The sequence below is a fragment of the Erpetoichthys calabaricus genome, chromosome 13, assembly GCF_900747795.2.
Source record: "Erpetoichthys calabaricus chromosome 13, fErpCal1.3, whole genome shotgun sequence".
Taxonomy (NCBI): domain Eukaryota; kingdom Metazoa; phylum Chordata; class Cladistia; order Polypteriformes; family Polypteridae; genus Erpetoichthys; species Erpetoichthys calabaricus.
The window spans coordinates 133761681-133779346 of NC_041406.2; the positions used below are offsets into that span (position 1 = coordinate 133761681).

The 17666-nt window shown below is 38.5% G+C and overlaps 2 protein-coding genes across 3 annotated transcripts in view; both read left to right on the forward strand.

Annotated features, from left to right (window-relative positions):
* Positions 1-17666, forward strand: part of LOC127529990 (uncharacterized) — a 798609-nt gene that overhangs the window by 771195 nt on the left and 9748 nt on the right. The gene's annotated exons all lie outside the window — the stretch shown is intronic.
* dscc1 (DNA replication and sister chromatid cohesion 1) overlaps positions 1-17666 on the forward strand; it is a 156095-nt gene that overhangs the window by 108522 nt on the left and 29907 nt on the right. The window contains exon 7 of the mRNA XM_028817661.2: positions 17011-17168. Within this exon, the coding sequence (XP_028673494.1) occupies positions 17011-17168 (158 nt within the window). The remainder of the gene's footprint in view (positions 1-17010; positions 17169-17666) is intronic.

Genomic DNA, 17666 nt, shown 5'->3' on the forward strand with positions numbered 1-17666 from the left:
CTGTTTGCAGTAAAAATCTTTAAAGAAAACTCTCCTTAACAGAGGTTTAAAAGACAAAAAGCCAAACTTAATTTTCAAAGGATTTCAGGTCCAGCTTAGTGGGTGGATGCGTCCCTAGCCCTCTGTGACATTTAAAAGAACATATCACAATTACAATCCACTCAAAACTAGTTCATTTCCTCCTTACCCATTGATTTTAATGTATTTCAAATGCATTTTGCAGAGTTTGGTGAAATTCCTGAACCTTTTTAATGCTTAACCTGTAAGCTTGTTTATTTATTACCAATAGTGTCTCTGGTATGCTGTATTGAAGAGATGTAAAAGTGAGTGCATAAACCCTTTTACCTTAAGAAAAAGGTTATGCTGGCTCCATTTATTTATTTTAATAAAAATCCAGTATATCCAGTTGTTTAAAAAAAAAAAAAATCCTCACTGGACTAAACACCAGAAAAAGTCCAGAATTTGTAGTTTCATTTACATATTTTATTGACATTTCAATGTAAAGCTTCCAAAATATCCCTTAATATACAATAAGTACAAAGAAAACCAACAACCTGTCATGACTGACATTAATTGAGTTTTAGTGTATGTGCTGTATCGGTCTGTGTCCACATCTATTGGCCTCTGTCACAGCTGTATGTAAGATGTTGTCAGATATAGACAGATTTAAATATTGCAAGCGATCCTCAAAACATAATGCGTCTACTTTGTTTCTTGGAGTGAACAGCACCAGTGCCTCTCATACTGCAGTAATCCCTCCTCCATCGCGGGGGTTGCGTTCCAGAGCCATCCGCGAAGTAGAAACCATATGTTTATATGGTTATTTTTATATTGTCATGCTTGGGTCACAGATTTGCGCAGAAACACAGGAGGTTGTAGAGAGACAGGAACATTATTCAAACACTGCAAACAAACATTTGTCTCTTTTTCAAAAGTTTAAACTGTGCTCCATGACAAGACAGAGATGACAGTTCTGTCTCACAATTAAAAGAATGCAAACATATCTTCCTTTTCAAAGGAGTGCGTGTCAGGAGCACAGAATGTCACATAGATAGAGAAAACAATCTCTAGCAAACAAATCAATAGGGCTGTTTGGCTTTTAAGTATGCGAAGCACGGCACAAAGCTGTTGAAGGCGGCAGCTCACACCCCCTCCGTCAGGAGCAGGGAGAGGTAGAGAGAGACAAAGTTTGTTTTTCAGTCAAAAATCAATACGTGCCCTTCGAGCTTTTAAGTATGCGAAGCACCGTGCAGCATGTCATTTCAGGAAGCAGCTGCACAAAAGATAGCAACGTGAAGATAATCTTTCAGCATTTTTGGACGAGCGTCCGTATCGTCTAGGTGTGCGAACAGCCCCCCTGCTCAATCCCCATACGTCAGGATCAGAGAAAGTCAGCGCAAGAGAGAGAGAAGAGTAAGCAATCTAGCTTCTCAGCCATCTGCCAATAGCGTCCCTTGTATGAAATCAACTGGGCAAACCAACTGAGGAAGCATGTACCAGAAATTAAAAGACCCATTGTCCGCAGAAATCCGCGAACCAGCAAAAAATCCGCGATATATATTTAAATATGCTTACATATAAAATCCGCGATGGAGTGAAGCCGCGAAAGGCGAAGCGCGATATAGCAAGGGATCACTGTATACAGATTCATAAACAGTGTCATTGTAAGTAGTTTGAACACCATCATACCCTTCATCTAACTTGCTGTCTCTACCTATTTGTGAAGAACTGTTAAATAAATCAAAGTTTAAATTGCTTTGTACTAGGGGTTTTCTTTTCCTTGGCTGCAAATACTGTTCAAATAGTCTCCTGTGCCAATGGAGAAAGCAGCTGCTGTGACAAGTAAACTCGGGAATGGTAATGGTAATGTATATGGTGGCTACATATTAACGAAGAGCTAAGACTGAATATGAGACTAATGGTGAATGGGAATAGTGGTAAAGAGGTTAAAAATATACTTAAATGGAAAATAAAATATGACCAAATATCAACCCAGAAAAAGTCGTCTATGGTTTTGGTCACTAATGGAGACTAAACTTTTAATATCGTATATACTGAAAATTTTAGGATCCATATTAGACCCAAAATACTATGTTTGACTAACTGATTGTGGGCCAGAGCTGTTTTTTTCCCCGTTATTATTATTTTTCTTCATTTCGAGTACAGTATTCCCTCGCTACTTCGCGGTTCACTTTTCGCGGATTCACGACTTCGCGGGTTTTTAAATACAAGTGATTGCCCGCCTATCGCAGAAGTTATGTTCCAGACCCATCAGCAACAGGAGAAAATCCGCGATATAGAAAGACCATATAAATAAACATTTTTATAGTTTAAGCCTTAAAATACCCATCCCACATGCTTCAAACACATGTAAACTTATAAAACACACTTTGTTAACAGATATGATATGTGGATGTCGGGCTAAGGATATGAGTAACATCTCACTATTATAAAACATTTTAACTTCACGCAAGACAAGACATTGAGACAGGAAAATAGGTGATGTACACCTAAAAGCCTGATTGTACAGGCTTTTAAATTGTTGACACGCAGAGCGACAAGCAGCACAAAGTCCACTTCTCCTTAGCGTTCATTCAGCTCCCCACCCCCTTGACAATGCGATGCGAAGTGGCAGGAGCGAATTGTGCCTCCGGGGAGGGGGGTTTGAGCGAACGTGCGTTCAGCCCTCACACCCCTGCAACCCCACAACCCCCCCCCCTTCCTCCTCCTTCCGAACGCGCAGAGCGACAAGCAGGCATTTTGGCAGAAGCAGCACAAAGTCCATTTCTGCTCTGCTGAGAGTTCAGCTGCCCCCCTTCACAAAGCGAGTGCAGACACATCGACATCTGATCGCTGCGTGCAGTGTGCAGTGTTGGTCTGCGGTGTTTAAGAATGTAGAAAGTGTTTAAGAGCATAGGAAGTGTTTATAAGAGCGTGGGAAAGGTTAACAAGAGAGTGAGAAAGCTTTATAAGAGTGTGGGAAGGGTTTATAAAGCCTTAAAATATGTATAAATAATAAAATAAATATAGGTCGCTACTTCGCGGATTTTCACCTATCGCGGAGGGGCTCTGGAACGTAACCCCCGCGATAGATGAGGGATTACTGTATATGAAAAGGCCCTGAAATCATTACACTGAAGGTAATGACAAAAAAGGGGTCCTCAGCATGTATTGAATCTTATCTGAAGCATAATTGTGCCATTGTAATGCATTTCCAATTACATAGATAACAGAAGAGTTGCCTTTCATTATGTGCCCAGCTTTTCTTACAACAGAATTAATCTAGCTGTCTGCAAAGCACATAGAGTAATATCAGAGAATTGATAATATCTGTAAATAATGTCTTGTCAGAGTGCAGTCCTCACAGTAGAGCACAAGCACCATAAAATTCATATTGTTAGAGATGGTGAAGCTGAGGAAAACCCACAAAGAGATTTCCACGACTCACTGAAATAGCACAGTATGGAAGAAATGGCCAGCATCATTCAAAGCACATTTTCCAAACAATGTGGTCATGCAATCTCTTAATTAGGGACACAGGCTCTGCATCTTTTTCCTGAAAATCAGGGATGTTGGCCAGAACTCTTTGGGGAATCTGTTCATTTGACTATGAAATCATGTAAAATTTGCAGTGCAGTAGGAGAAGGATCAAGATGCTTGCAATAACAGAGTGGCAATACATGTTTATTTTCATTTCAGACACTACTGAAGATTAATGGTTAAATGTATTTTAATATGTATTTTTCTAGTTTTTTCAGGTAAAGCTATTTGATTCAGGATAATGCTATACTTCAGGCCAAATATAAACATAAAATGTGGTTTCCATATTTTTTTAATTGCATGTTAGAGCATTTTCTTGTCAGTGAGTTTGTCTGATATGTGTGCAAAATTAATTTTCTATCATTGCCCACCAGAGCTAAACCTGCTCACGAGATTGGTTAAATTAGTACTCAATTTCGTTCCCCTTCTCCGACTCCAAGATGAACACTGCAGTTGTACTTGGTCTTAGTCTTGGTCTGCTGCAGCAGAGTCTGCAGCTCTGAAGCACACTGCAACAGCACTGACTAAAGTCAGTCTTGTTACTGTAACTTCCTACTAAGACTAAATCAGGATGAGATCATCCTGAACCAACAGTATACTTCAACCAAACTGTTTTCTCTCTTTCTTCATGAAAACATATGTTTAAATATTTTTCTCAGATATCACTACAAACTACATGAGATAAGTAAGATATTAAAAAATAATAATTTTTAGGTGTAGTATTCCTTTAAATTACAGGAATTGAAGAAAATGTTAAAAATGATACTGGATAAAGTTCACAAAAATTGTAAAACATTATAAATATTGCAATAATGCTAAGGACTTTATTCGTAAATAATGCTTTGTTGATGACTGTGGAACTAACATAGAGGACTGCAAGTCAACTTTTGTCAACTTTTTATAAAGGTGAAGCTAGCCAATATAGACACTTGGATTGAATAACAGGACTGTGATTGCACTTCAAGCATTATAAAGTACAAGAAAGTATTGTAGTGACTTCCTTGTAGTTAAAGGAAAGGTAAACACAAGAGCTTGATAATGCAGTTAAACAAGAAAAGAACAGTTTATTAGGGTGGGAGGTTCAAAATGGCAAACAATCAAGGATGATGCAGGCAGAACTGATTCTAAAGTAATGACCTATAGCACTATGTACCTTCCTCAATGTTTTGGTTGTGGGGAATGCAGGTTACAACTTGATTCCTTAAATAGGACCATTTTTTAAATAGTGGACGAAACAGTGTCGTTCTCCATCTGCTCTCCCATGACGTTACCCTTGACCTTTCCTCTGGTCCAGCAAACGCCACTTACCATTTTATTTCTCTCTCGCCTTTTTTTGTGAAACAACACTCGACCATGCTACCACACTCCTGCTTTAAGTTCACCACTACGCTCCTTCTCTTTCATCCCTCTCTAGACAGCCTCCTCCCTTTGCCCATTGAATTGTGCCTGCTGTTTATACTTAAGTGTCAATCCTGCTGGTAGTTATCATTTGTATAGCCAGTTCGCACTGTCACATTTCTATACACTCTTGGTGCTGCACCATTGCATGCACTGTAGTTCATGCCGAGTCATTACATTATTAAAGCAAGTCGTGCACCAACAGACATAAGGAATGTTAATTTTAAAGTTATCTTATATACATTACTCATTACCAAAAATGTAAATATGTTTGTTTTGTATTACAAAATGTATTGTGTTACAAGCAGTGTACAGTATTAAGTTTGAATTACTTTTTCTTCTTTTGCACAAAAAACTGAGCACTGAACAATATTTGGTTTTGAATCATAAGTCCATATTGGAACATTAGTGAAACTGATCAGAAACACTGCCAAATCTGACCATTTTGTTGTGTTTTATAAGTACATTTTGTAATACATGTGTGGTGATTTAAAAAAAAATATATATCCATCCCTTTCTTCCATTGTCAAATGAAAAACACTGAGGATTCACTGATGAACACTACCTACTGTGCCACCAGATCAGACTGTTTTATAATATCTATAGCAAATAGCTGGATTAAACCTAGACTGATAGTTTTATGTTTTTATTATGCTGGATATTGTGGAAGAAAATTATTAATACAGACACCCCCCTACTGGAATGCCCTGATTTAAGCAATAAAACACAGGCAGGAGAAAGCGTCAATTGTTATTCTTTATCTAAATCTTCAAAAAGGCAAAAAGCATCATATTGGAGTTTTTTGCAAAGAAAAAAGTGTCCTATGCACTATATTTATACAATCCATTGCTTAGGTTACAAATTCAGAAAACTTTTAACATGATTGGTGACACCTAGTTGCTATCGGGACATGGCAGATGTTGATACCTTAGATGACCACAATTTGATTGATAGTCCTGTTTGCTTAGGATGTACATGACATTTTAAATGTATTATTTTTATTCTTATTTTAGGAGATGTGTAAATTTCACCACGTACACCCTGTTTGTCATGGTTTAAAAGTAAAGAACAATGGCCTATATATATTATGATCCAGCTGGGTACAAAAACAGGAAACTTAGTACTACAGAATAATGGTTATGCCATAAATGTAACATTTTTCTCTTAATGGGTTATATACAATAACAAGAAATACATTTATCATACTGAATAATAAAATAACAGCGTCAGCTTTTAAGCATAAGCTCAGAAGGATATGAGACCCAGACACATGCCAGGTGCACATTGGACCAGGGTTCTTAAAGTATACACTGCCTGATTTTCATAAATCGTAGACAAGTGACTAATCTCACTGTATGATAGTCGACAGTTGTATGTATATGTGCTCTAGCTATATGAACATGTTTGGTCCAATTGACATGCCATAATGTGAGCATTCAGAGTATACATGTACGTGGGCCTGATGGACAGTTAACCTGTTCAAAAGAACATGATGTCCTCAGGCTTCTCAGAATGTCGTCAAAGAAGAGAACCGAGTTTCTGACTCTTTCCATATTGCGCTCAGAAAGTACAAAGAAAAGAAAGAGGCATAATTAGACATGTGGATGGTTGAGGCCGAGTATTTTACAGAGAGAATCTGAGGTACATTGTCTATGAAATGAATGTTGTGTGTGTTTATTTTGGGTTCTTCCAGTAAAAGTTTCCTAAGAAGCTTTTGTCATTTACTTGTATCTTTGTTGATGTATGATATTTAGATTTTTGAAATCACAAATGTGAAATTGAGCATGACAGAGGCAATACCCAATGTAGAATATACTGTAATTGATGCACAATTAAATTTCATAGCACTATAAGTCCTAAATCCTTATCATAAAATATACTTTCAATTTTCAGACCTCTCATTGTGTATTCAAACCTAACATTTTTAATTCCTTTGTGTAATAATTTATTTATACTACCATTAAATTTCATCTGTCACAAATCTGCCCAAATCTGTTTGCTGTCCAAGTCACTTTGCTGTCCAAGTCCCTCTGTACTAATTCAACGGATTCCTTCCATTAATTTATCTGTTGCGCACGTTAAGCTTAATGGCCTATAGTTGGTTGGATTTGCCTGGTTACACATTTTATATAATGGGATAAAATTTGCCATTTTCCACTACTTTGGAAATTCCCAAGTGCACAGTGGCTTCCTTAAAAATATGTGTCAAGGGTTTATATATGTACTCACTAACCTCCTTAGGAACTTAAGGATAAATTTTATGTGGTCCCGGTGCTTTGTTTAATTTCAGCATAATAAATCTCGACAGTATGCTCAGAAAAATGCAAGTTTAGAGTGTGTGCTAATTCACTACAGTGATCCCTCACTATATCGTGCTTCGACTTTCGTGGCTTCACTCCATCGCAGATTTTAAATGTAAGCATATCTAAATATATATCACGAATTTTTTGCTGGTTCGCGGATTTCTGCGGACAATGGGTCTTTTAATTTCTGGTACATGCTTCCTCAGTTGGTTTACCCAGTTGATTTCTTTCAAGGGAAGCTATTGGCAAATGGCTGAGAAGCTGCACAACCAGAGCACGTATTATGTATTAAATAAAACTCCGCAATGATATACGATATGCTTCCCACGTGGTGCTTCACATACTTGAAAGCCCGAACAGCACGTATTGATTTTTGATTGTTTGTTTTTCTCTGTCTCTCTCACTCTCTCTGACATTCTCTGCTCCTGACGGAGAGGGTGTGAGCAGGGGGGCTGTAAAAAAAAAATGCTGAAAGACTACCTTCACATTGCTCCCTTCCTTGCAGCTGCTTTGTCCGGCGGTGCTTCGCATACATAAAAGCCCAAAGAGCCCTATTGATTTTTGATTGTTTGCTTTTCTCTCTCTCTCTCTCTCTCTGTCTGCTCCTGATGCGCACTCCTTTGAAGAGGAAGATATGTTTGCATTCTTTTAATTGTGAGACGGAACTGTCATCTCTGTCTTGTCATGGAGCACAGTTTAAACTTTTGACTAAAGGGTGTTATTTCATGTCTAGAGGGCTCTAATAATGTTAAAAAACGTATTAAATGGCTGCAAACAGGATTTCTATGCTCTAACTGCGAAAATATTTGATTTATAAATAAAGAATCCTACTTCGTGGAAATTCATTTATCGCGGTAGAGTCTGGAACGGATTAACTGTGATAAACGAGGGTTTACTGTATCTGTATTATTTAAATCTGCTTTACAATTCCTGAGGCACTTCACCTTCTCCATGACTGTTCTTTTACTACTAAAATGCTAAAAGAATTTCTTTGGGTCATCTTTCGCCTTATCTGCTATATTCTCCTCTAACTACCTTTTACCCTCTCTAATATCCTTTCTTCTTAATGGTTGCCCTCATGTTCTCATTTGCCCTGTGATGAGTTTTAGTTTTAGTATCTGGACTCTTCCAACACACTGAGAATTGTATTATATTATGGTCACTTGACCCTAAAGGTTCAATCACCTCTAGTCTCTCAGTATTCTCAATTCTTTGCAGATTATTACAAAATACTAAATCTAGACAGGCTTCCCCACTGTGTTGGTGCTTCAACATACTATGTTACAAAACAGTCATTGTTTACATCTAAACTCTACAGCACAATTAAAACTTCTCTTGGATGAATGAAAGCACTAACAAGCCAATTAGTTAAATACCAAGTTTCATTATCAGCAAGGAAATGACTTGCTGATAATGAACTACTAATTAGGAAACCAGCTAAAATGAAAATCTGTAGCCACCGAGGCCCTCCAGGACAGTGATTGAGGACCCCTGTTCTAACCAGTCCAACATCCAACATAACTTGCATTGAATTGGCCTCACTATTAGAATTTGACTTTGGATTACTAAAACTGCTCAACTTTTTTTTTTCTTTTAATTAAATGATTGAACTTAAATGGTGAAACTAAAAAATTTAAGACAAAAATTAGATTAAAGAATGCTACTGTTATTTTACTCCTTCTGGACCCTTAAGCTCCTGTAATATTCTCCACCTTGACTACTTGCTGTTTGCCCTTCTATGAGGTTAACTTTCTCTCTTTTCTTTTAATTTTGAATCCATCTTATTTCTTATTTAACAGCTCTCCACTCACACTTCCTTCGTAATAATTAACCCTTACGCTGTCGCCTTCTTAACTGCTCTACTTTCCTGACCACTGACCACTAAGAAACCTTCATTCAAGTCATTTTTTTGTTTTACATCTTCTTCCTTTTTACTGAATATCCGCTGCTAGGTAATTTTGTTACTGTCTTATCTGCACCTACAGCCACTTGTGCCTCATCAGTGTCTTAATGCTTGCTGCCTGCTACATATGGCCCCCCACCACCACTACCACAAAGGAATCGCAGTTTCTGTTACTTTTAACTATTCATTGCTACATGCCAGTTATTTACTTACAGATATGCTGGTGTCCGCTACTGCTACTTACTGCCCTGTGTGGCTGACAGCTGGGGAGCCTGCGCAGATGGGACGCCTGGATGGTGGAAGGACCGGGAGAAGGGACAATACCTCCCCAGAGACACGAGAGCCCTGGTTTGCATGGGGGCCACGGGATATCGGAGCTTAGAAACTCAACCCTGTTGGGGCCCGTGGCCACCGCCAGAGGGCACCCGGGTAGTCACGGAGTCATGGACTGTAGCACTTCCGACACAACAGGAAGTGCTGCTGGACCAGGAAGCAGGTACACCTGGAATGCTTCCAGGTGCCCATGCAGCACTTCCGCCACGCCAGGAAGTGCTGCAGGAAAGTCATCAGGGAGCACTTGGAGCACATCTGGCTGCATTATAAAAGGGCCCGCCTCACTCCATTCAGGGAGGAAGAAGAGAGAGCTTGCAAGAGAGGAGTGGAGGCGGCAGAAGAAAGGAAAGGACTGTTAGCTTTTTTATGGTGCTTTGTGTACTGTGTGTGCTGTATAAAAGGCAAAAGAAAATTAAATGTGTGTGTTCTGGACTTCTGGCTGTGTCCGGGCATCTTTCACACCTGCCAATGCTAGTTTGAATACAAATAACAAGAACAAGTAACATTTCCAAATGTTCTCCCAAACATTCAGCTGGTTTTGCTCCTGTGTGGGAGGAAAAAAAAAAAAAACCTTTAAAGGGAATGAAAGCTTTAAAAATTTCCACACAGCTCATTAGTGGCAACCAAAACAAAATTTTTTTTTGGAGCAAACTGTATTTTTATATTAACTCTCACACTTCCGAACAGAAAACTCTCAGCAGCTTCTCTTACGATCACAAAGATGACGTCAGTACATTTCTGTCTGTAGTCAGAGTTTCTGTATATGGTAATTGTCACAAACTGTAGTTTACTATTATTGTATCTAAATCCATGTTATAGAACAGCAAAATATTACTAAGGTATTCAGATAAAAAGGAAAAAAATAGTATCAAATAGGAAAAAAAGTGGTTAAAACTGGTACAAGTTGCAGTCACAAAGAGTAAATCAGGCTCTGGCACATTGCTGGCATTCTTCTTTACATTCCATAGACACAATTTTACTTATGCTCTTTGAATGGTCAATTTCATGTTATTAAAGATTTTCTGAATAATTCTTTTCGGTCTTGTTCCCCTTCCTGTAGGGAGGTGAAGATACTGTATTGACTGTCAGCCATTACTTTGAGTCTATCTGGAAACAGAAGACAATATTTGATTTCAGCTCTATGTAGGGGTTGTTTAATGCTGTAATGGTTACAACAGAGATAGCTTCTGTAATAGTTCAAGCAGAGCAAATATATATATGTTTTTTTTTATCGTATACTTTATCAGATTTAACCATGAGACTTCAAGACATTCGATTCATGCAAGTGATAAATAGTTACAATCTTGGTGGTAGCTTTAGGATCCTCTCCCAGTATTTTTTAAAAGATTCTGCTGCAAAAAGCAACCATTTTGTTGTATGTTAAAGCATACTGACACACTTTTGTACTTCAGGGGAAGCTAGAGTGTGGTGTTTTCCCTTTCTTGTTACAAAGACAAATAACATACATTGACAGTATTTTACTGCATGTCACTGGAGCAATGTTAAGTTGAAACAGTGAAATACAGTTGCAGTGGATTCTATATTAATTAAAAAACAACAACATCAAGCAGTGTGCTGCAAATCTAAAACCACATATCGCACCTCAATTTCGGTTTTGTCACTGTCAAAGCTAAGATGTAATTTAAATGCCTGCAACAAGTCAATATAAAGTTAAAGTAGAGCAAATTTTGAGCAAATGTGGCAAAGTCTAAGGAGCTTAGACTGGGATAAACTATTAAGTATGGAGACAGTCAGTGAGCAGTGGAACAGGTTTAAAACTTTAAATATAGTGTACCACAGGTACATACCTAAATTTGGAATTAGTGGGAAATTTAAAAATAAAAAACACTACATTATGTTAATAAAGAGTTGAAAAAAAAAAGCTGCAAAGGGAAAAAATATGTGTATAAGTGCTTTTGGATTAAGAACTCCAGCGTGAATCGTAGGGCATATCTCTTATATATATTTCTCTTCTGGTTTGTCCTGCTTCCACTTCAAAACCGGTCCCGCCCACATGTAGCCGACACAGCATTTCTCAATTCCTATTCGTCCTCTTCCATGTCATGCACTATACTGGCCTGCTGAGCGTAATGCATCCAACAAGTACTCAAGGTGCTGCCACAACGGTAACGTAGCTTTACCACCTTTGCGGGAGCCACCTGTGTCTTTACAAACAGCTTCTTACACAGCAAACATCAGAAGCTATAAAGTATCGTGAACACATTTGAGAATACAACTCTTCTTTAGCGTTTGCTTCGATGGGTGCACAGATAACTCAACCTCCTGGCCACAGACCATACTGTTTTAAAATACACGGGCAAATTTATCACCAAATCTTTCCACTATACGCTAACACTTTTACCTCTCCAGGATATGGACAGTTGTATGTTTTTGACAAAGTGCAAGCTACTGAAGTACGCTTACAAATATAAAAAAACTCTGAATGCAACGAAAATGTACTTCTCCTGCTAGATTCCATGCTCAGAACCATCAACCCCTTCGCTAAATCATACAAACACATGCATGAAATCACTCAGTCCAATCCAACAGCATCTGTACGAATGGTGTTCAAGGAAAACCCTAGGCAGGATTTACAACGATACAATGCCCCGACATTGCAGTGATTTTCGTCGGAGAAGATGGCGAAACGCCTGCCGAAAGGGACATTTGCATCTATCCCATAGGCAACTCCTGTAAACAGATTTCCACGCTCAATATGAATTGCGATCCTATGGTTTACTCACTTTTATTCCCTTATGGAGACATTGGCTGGCACAAAGATTTACGACATGTTCCCGATAAAAGAAGCGCCAAGCAAATAAGGCTTACTCAATGCCAATTTTACGCGTACAGATTAGCAATGAGGAATATACATTTAGTATTTTGCACTCCAGCGGCAAACTATTCCAACAGTAAGTAGTAGATGCGTATGTTAAAACAGAGGGCGCGCGTCTCAACTATCTCAGATTACATCAACAAGATCTGCACGTTGAACTATCAGATGCACTGCAAGCAAACGCTGAAAATAACAACGTACGTGTAGGCAAAATGATCATATTACCGTCAACATTTCCAGGAAGTCCAAGATACATGCAACAAAACTATCAGGATGCCATGGCCATAGTACGTAAATTCGGAAAGCCTGATTTATTTATCACTTTCACATGTAATCCTGCTTGCCCAGAAATTCTACATGCACACTGCGTCTTTGAAGAAGTATTTATTTCTTCTTGATTTTTGAATTCCTTTCTCACCGCTTTCCGTTCCTATTCTTACACTGCCGTATGCTACGGTGGGTATCGGCTAGTTATATATAACATGAGGGCAACCATTAAAAAGGATGTTAGGAAGTGTAAAGGGCAGTTAGAGAGGAATATAGCAGGTAAGGTGAAAGATGACCCAAAGAGATTCTTTCAATATTTTAGTAGTAAAAGAACAGTCAAGGAGGAGATGAAGTGTATCAGGGATATTAAAGGAGAATTAAAAAAAAAACAAAAAAAACACTGAAATAGCAGATACTCTAAATTTGCATTTTTGAGGTCTTCACATGTGAGGAAGTTGATTACCTCCCAATGGTAAAAGGAGTACTAAGGGGGTACTGAGTGATTTGGAAATTGTTACAAGGAGAAGTACTGCTTAGATTTAATAGGCTGAAATCAAACAAATCTCCATGACCAGATAATATTTATCCTCGAGTTCTTAAGGAGACTAGTGAGTACATGTATAATCTCTTGTCACACATTTTTAGGAACATTTTTAGGACCTGGCAGATCCAAGCAACTATAGGCCAGTAAGCTTATCACAGGTAAATTAATGGAAGGAATTATTAAGGAAAAGGTTGAGAAACACATTGCAAGAACAGGAGCTTTCCTGAACAGTGAGCATAGGTTCACAATTTGTAGGTCATGTTTTACCAAAATGCTAGAATTCTACAAGGAGCAACAAAAGGATATTATCAAAATGGAGCATAGGATATTCTTTATCTTGACTTCAGAAAGCATTTGATAAGGTGCTACATGAAAGGGTGGGCATCAACATTAAAGAAATGGGTGTTCAAGGTGTTGCTTGTAGATGGGGGCAAAATTGGCTTAGACACAGGAAGCAGAGGGTTATGGCGTGAGGAACCCTATTGGAATTGACTGATGTTAAGAATGGTGTTCCACATAGCTGAGTGCTAGCGCTGTTGCTATTTTTAATATATATTTATACTAGGGGGCTCCGCCCCCTGCTCGCTTCGCTCGCCAACCCTTGGTCTTGGGTAACCCGAAATACATTTGAAAGAGATTACTGTCTGTCTCAGTAATTGTTACATATGTATCATGTCCACTGTCACGATATCTGTAGGTCTATGTAATTTATGTAAATGAGAATAGCAGTGTAAGTGTTATGTTATGCAAGTATAGAATGTCTTTGAGTTTGCGCAGATCTGTGTATGAGATATATTGGAGTGTAAAGGTGTAGATGACGTACATAGGATATCTGTATACACAACATTTGTAGTAAAGATAGCGTGTTGTCCTTGAATGAGTATTCCTTGGTATGGAGTTATTATAATCTTAAAATCACTTATTTACATTAGTTGAGCTCTTTCGTTTCTGAGCCGTGGCTCCTTCGCTTGCGGTGTATAGGCGCATGTCCCCTCCGTACTATCTCGGGTGTGACTATGCTGTGTTTTGTGGACGTTTGGGGACTCCGTACTGTCTCTGGTTTGACTGTGGGGCGGAACGCCGAAGCCTCTTCTGTTTGTGCTTTCCGTGAGTACATATAGTATTGTGTTACTGTAATGTGATTCACATATGCTGTGGAGTCCGGATCTTTGGGGCTTCTGTACTATCTCGGGTTATTGCTTGCGGTGCTTTAGAAGCGTGTTGTAGGCGCCTGCACCTTCCGTAATATGTCGGGTTTGACTATGCTGTGTAGTGTGGACGTGTAGGGTTCTGTACTCTCCTTTTGTATCTCCGTCAGTGGAGCTCATTCTTTTTGGAGCCGTGCCTGCTTTGCTTGCGGCATTTGAGACGCGCGTTGTAGGCGCTTGCGTTCATTGATTTTATCCAGGTAGCTCCGTTAGTCGAGCTGTATCGTTTTGGAGCCGTGACCGTGTCTCCATTAGTTATACGTTGTTTACCGTTAGTAATGTGGATATTTGCACTTACTGTTAACACGGAGCGTTTTCTGTCGTTGTACTGTTAGTAATGCATCACTGTAATGTGATTCACATATGCTGTGTTGTTTGGATGTGTGAGGATGCCATATGTTTAATACAGAGCGTTCGTGTATTCTTATTACCCATCTGGTGTCGAGCCTGTGTTTTCTGTGGTTGTACTGTTAATATTGTATTACTGTAATACGATTCACATATGTTGTGTTGCACTTTCTGTTAAAATCACATATTTACGTTAGTTGAGCTCTTTCGTTTCTGAGCCGTGGCTACTTCGCTTGCGGTGTATAGGCGCATGTGCCCTCCGTACTATCTCGGGTGTGACTATCCTGTGCCTTGTGGACGTTTGGGGACTCCGTACTTTGTCTGGTTCGACTGTGGGGCTGGACGCCGAAGCCTCTTCTGTTTGTGTTTTCCGTGAGTACATATAGTATTGTATTACTGTAATGTGATTCACATATGCTGTGGAGTCCGGATCTTTGGGGCTTCTGTACTATCTCGGGTTATTGCTTGCAGTGCTTTAGAAGCGTGTTGTAGGCGCCTGCACCTTCCGTACTATGTCGGGTTTGACTATGCTGTGTAGTGTGGACGTGTAGGGTTCTGTACTCTCTTTTTGTATCTCCGTTTGTCGAGTTCCTTCTTTTTGGAGCCCTGCCTGCTTTGCTTGCGGCATTTGAGACGCGCGTTGTAGGCACTTGTGTTCATTGATTTTATCCAGGTAGCTCCGTTAGTCGAGCTGTATCGTTCTGGAGCCCGTGACCGTGTCTCCATTAGTTATACGTTGTTTACTGTTAGTAATATGGACATTTGCACTTACTGTTAATACGGAGCATTTTCTGTGGTTGCACTGTTAGTAATGCATCACTGTAATGTGATTCACATATGCTGTGTGGTTTGGATGTGTGAGGATGCCATATGTTTAATACGGAGAACGGTTTTAAGGTGGGCCGGATCTACGAGTTTGTTCGTAGACTCTGGTAATTCTAGTGTTAATAGTCTCAAATTAAGGTAGTACATTATTACATAAGATAGCTTTAACTTTAATTTCCAGTTTTGCCAGGAGTTATGGTTGTGAAGCCTATTGTGTTGGCAATTAGAATTGTGGGGGTAAAAATGACAGATTAGAAATAGCTTGCTCTCTTCCCCCCCACACCAACCCATTTTACCTCCCCAAGTGAGGCAAGACCGCACTTCATGAAGTCCTAGTCCTTTGACATAGCTAGAGACAGAGCACATCCAAACCAAATCAAGTTCCCCAGCAACAGAGTAGAAAGATTAAAGTAGAGATATCTATTGGCAGTACAGTCCAAATACCTCAAACCTAGTATAATCTTAAACAGTCTTGAAAGAATAAACTCAGGGATTGATGTTAAACAGTACCCATGGTGTAGCAGATAACATATGATAGTATAATCCTAATACAATAAACCAAGGGTTAAACAATCCCTTTTGAAAAAGAAAAAAAAAAGACTACTTACCCTATGGTAATCAAGGTGAGCAGATATTCAGTGGAAGAGAGTGGATATTATAATTTTAAGTAAAATGTAAAACTAGGCGAGAAGGAAATAGGATGTGTAATTACAGCAAAAGTCCAAATTGTAGGTAGAATCTTCTTTGACTTACCGGGACGCGATGTGACTCACGATCGTATTTCAAAGAGTGTCAGGATCAGTTTTCTTGGCTTCTGCTTCTTCTTTTTCTGCTTCATCTGAAGAACCTTGCATATCCACTCTCATTTTATCAGGATACAAGAGGATGTATCTGATTTTGGCTTTGTGTAAGTGCTGTTCAGAGCTGTAACATGCAGCACGTTTAGCAGCTGCTGAAGGTGAAAATATAAATGAAGTTATTTTCAAATATAATCTCTTGTTTCAGTCTAAGAAGTCACATCAAATTTACTTTATGCTGTAGTCTGTCAAAACGAACAATAAGGCTTCTAGGTTTTGAGGTATTCGATTCACGTACGTATGCGGTAAGCTGCTTATATCTCTGTGTCTGATTTAAAATCCTCTCAGATTATTTTGGAGAATAGTTCAGCTCTGAATTTTACTGGGTTTGGACTTTCACAGTTTTCAATGAGACTTTTATTTAGTACCAAATTTTGAGGAGTGAGAATGTCTTTCTTTTAAGTTTATGTTTAATGTCTTTGCACCCCCACTTTATTTCTGTCCTGTTTTTCTTGGTTTGTGTATTATCTTTAATCCCCATGCACAGTTACTGTAAATGTAAATAAATTATAAAAAAAAAAAAGTACTTGTGTTTCTGCTTTGCATTATGAGATGAAAATTTCGATAATTTATGCTTTATAGTGTTTTTTATAGTAATTTTTACAAAATGTCAACAATATGACACAGTAAATATTTTGTATTGTACAGATGGAGACATTTTTTTTGCATTAAATGAAGATAAAGTTTGTCGGGCAATAGCAGAATCCCTTCTACAGAATGCTATTAAGTTCAACCTGTCAGAGTTTCAAGAAGTTTGGCGACAAAGTGTTCCAGAAGGCATGAAAACACAAATGGATCAGCTCAAGGTTTGTAAACAATAAGATTGTAAATTAATTCATGAAAGTGTATTGTTTAATAAAAGAATTAAGTATAATTTAAAGATCAGAATAAAATAAAATATTATTAGTTTAAATAATTTGAAAGAATCTCATGAAATTTTGAGGATCAGTATTTGAAATTGTTTATAGGCTGAAGCAAATTTTATTTATGTGAATAGGTGAAGGTCAGGGTAATGTAAGAATTTCCAGTAACTGTCCACCATTCTGACTTGTAAAGGGGCACCTGCAAATTTGAAAGGGAATAGTTTGTGAAAGCTGTGGGGAGGAAGTAGTATGCTGTACAGGTGAGAAATGTGCGTTAATGGTGATTTAATGTGAAGCAAAGAAGTGAAGAGCACAAATGAAAATGATCAGGTGGATATATGGAGTGTCATATGTGGAGTTGAAGTTGCGGTGTGTTGCCAGGTGAAGCTTAGGTGGTGTATTATCTTGGGGTGAGTTTAATTTATCAAATTTGTTATGGGT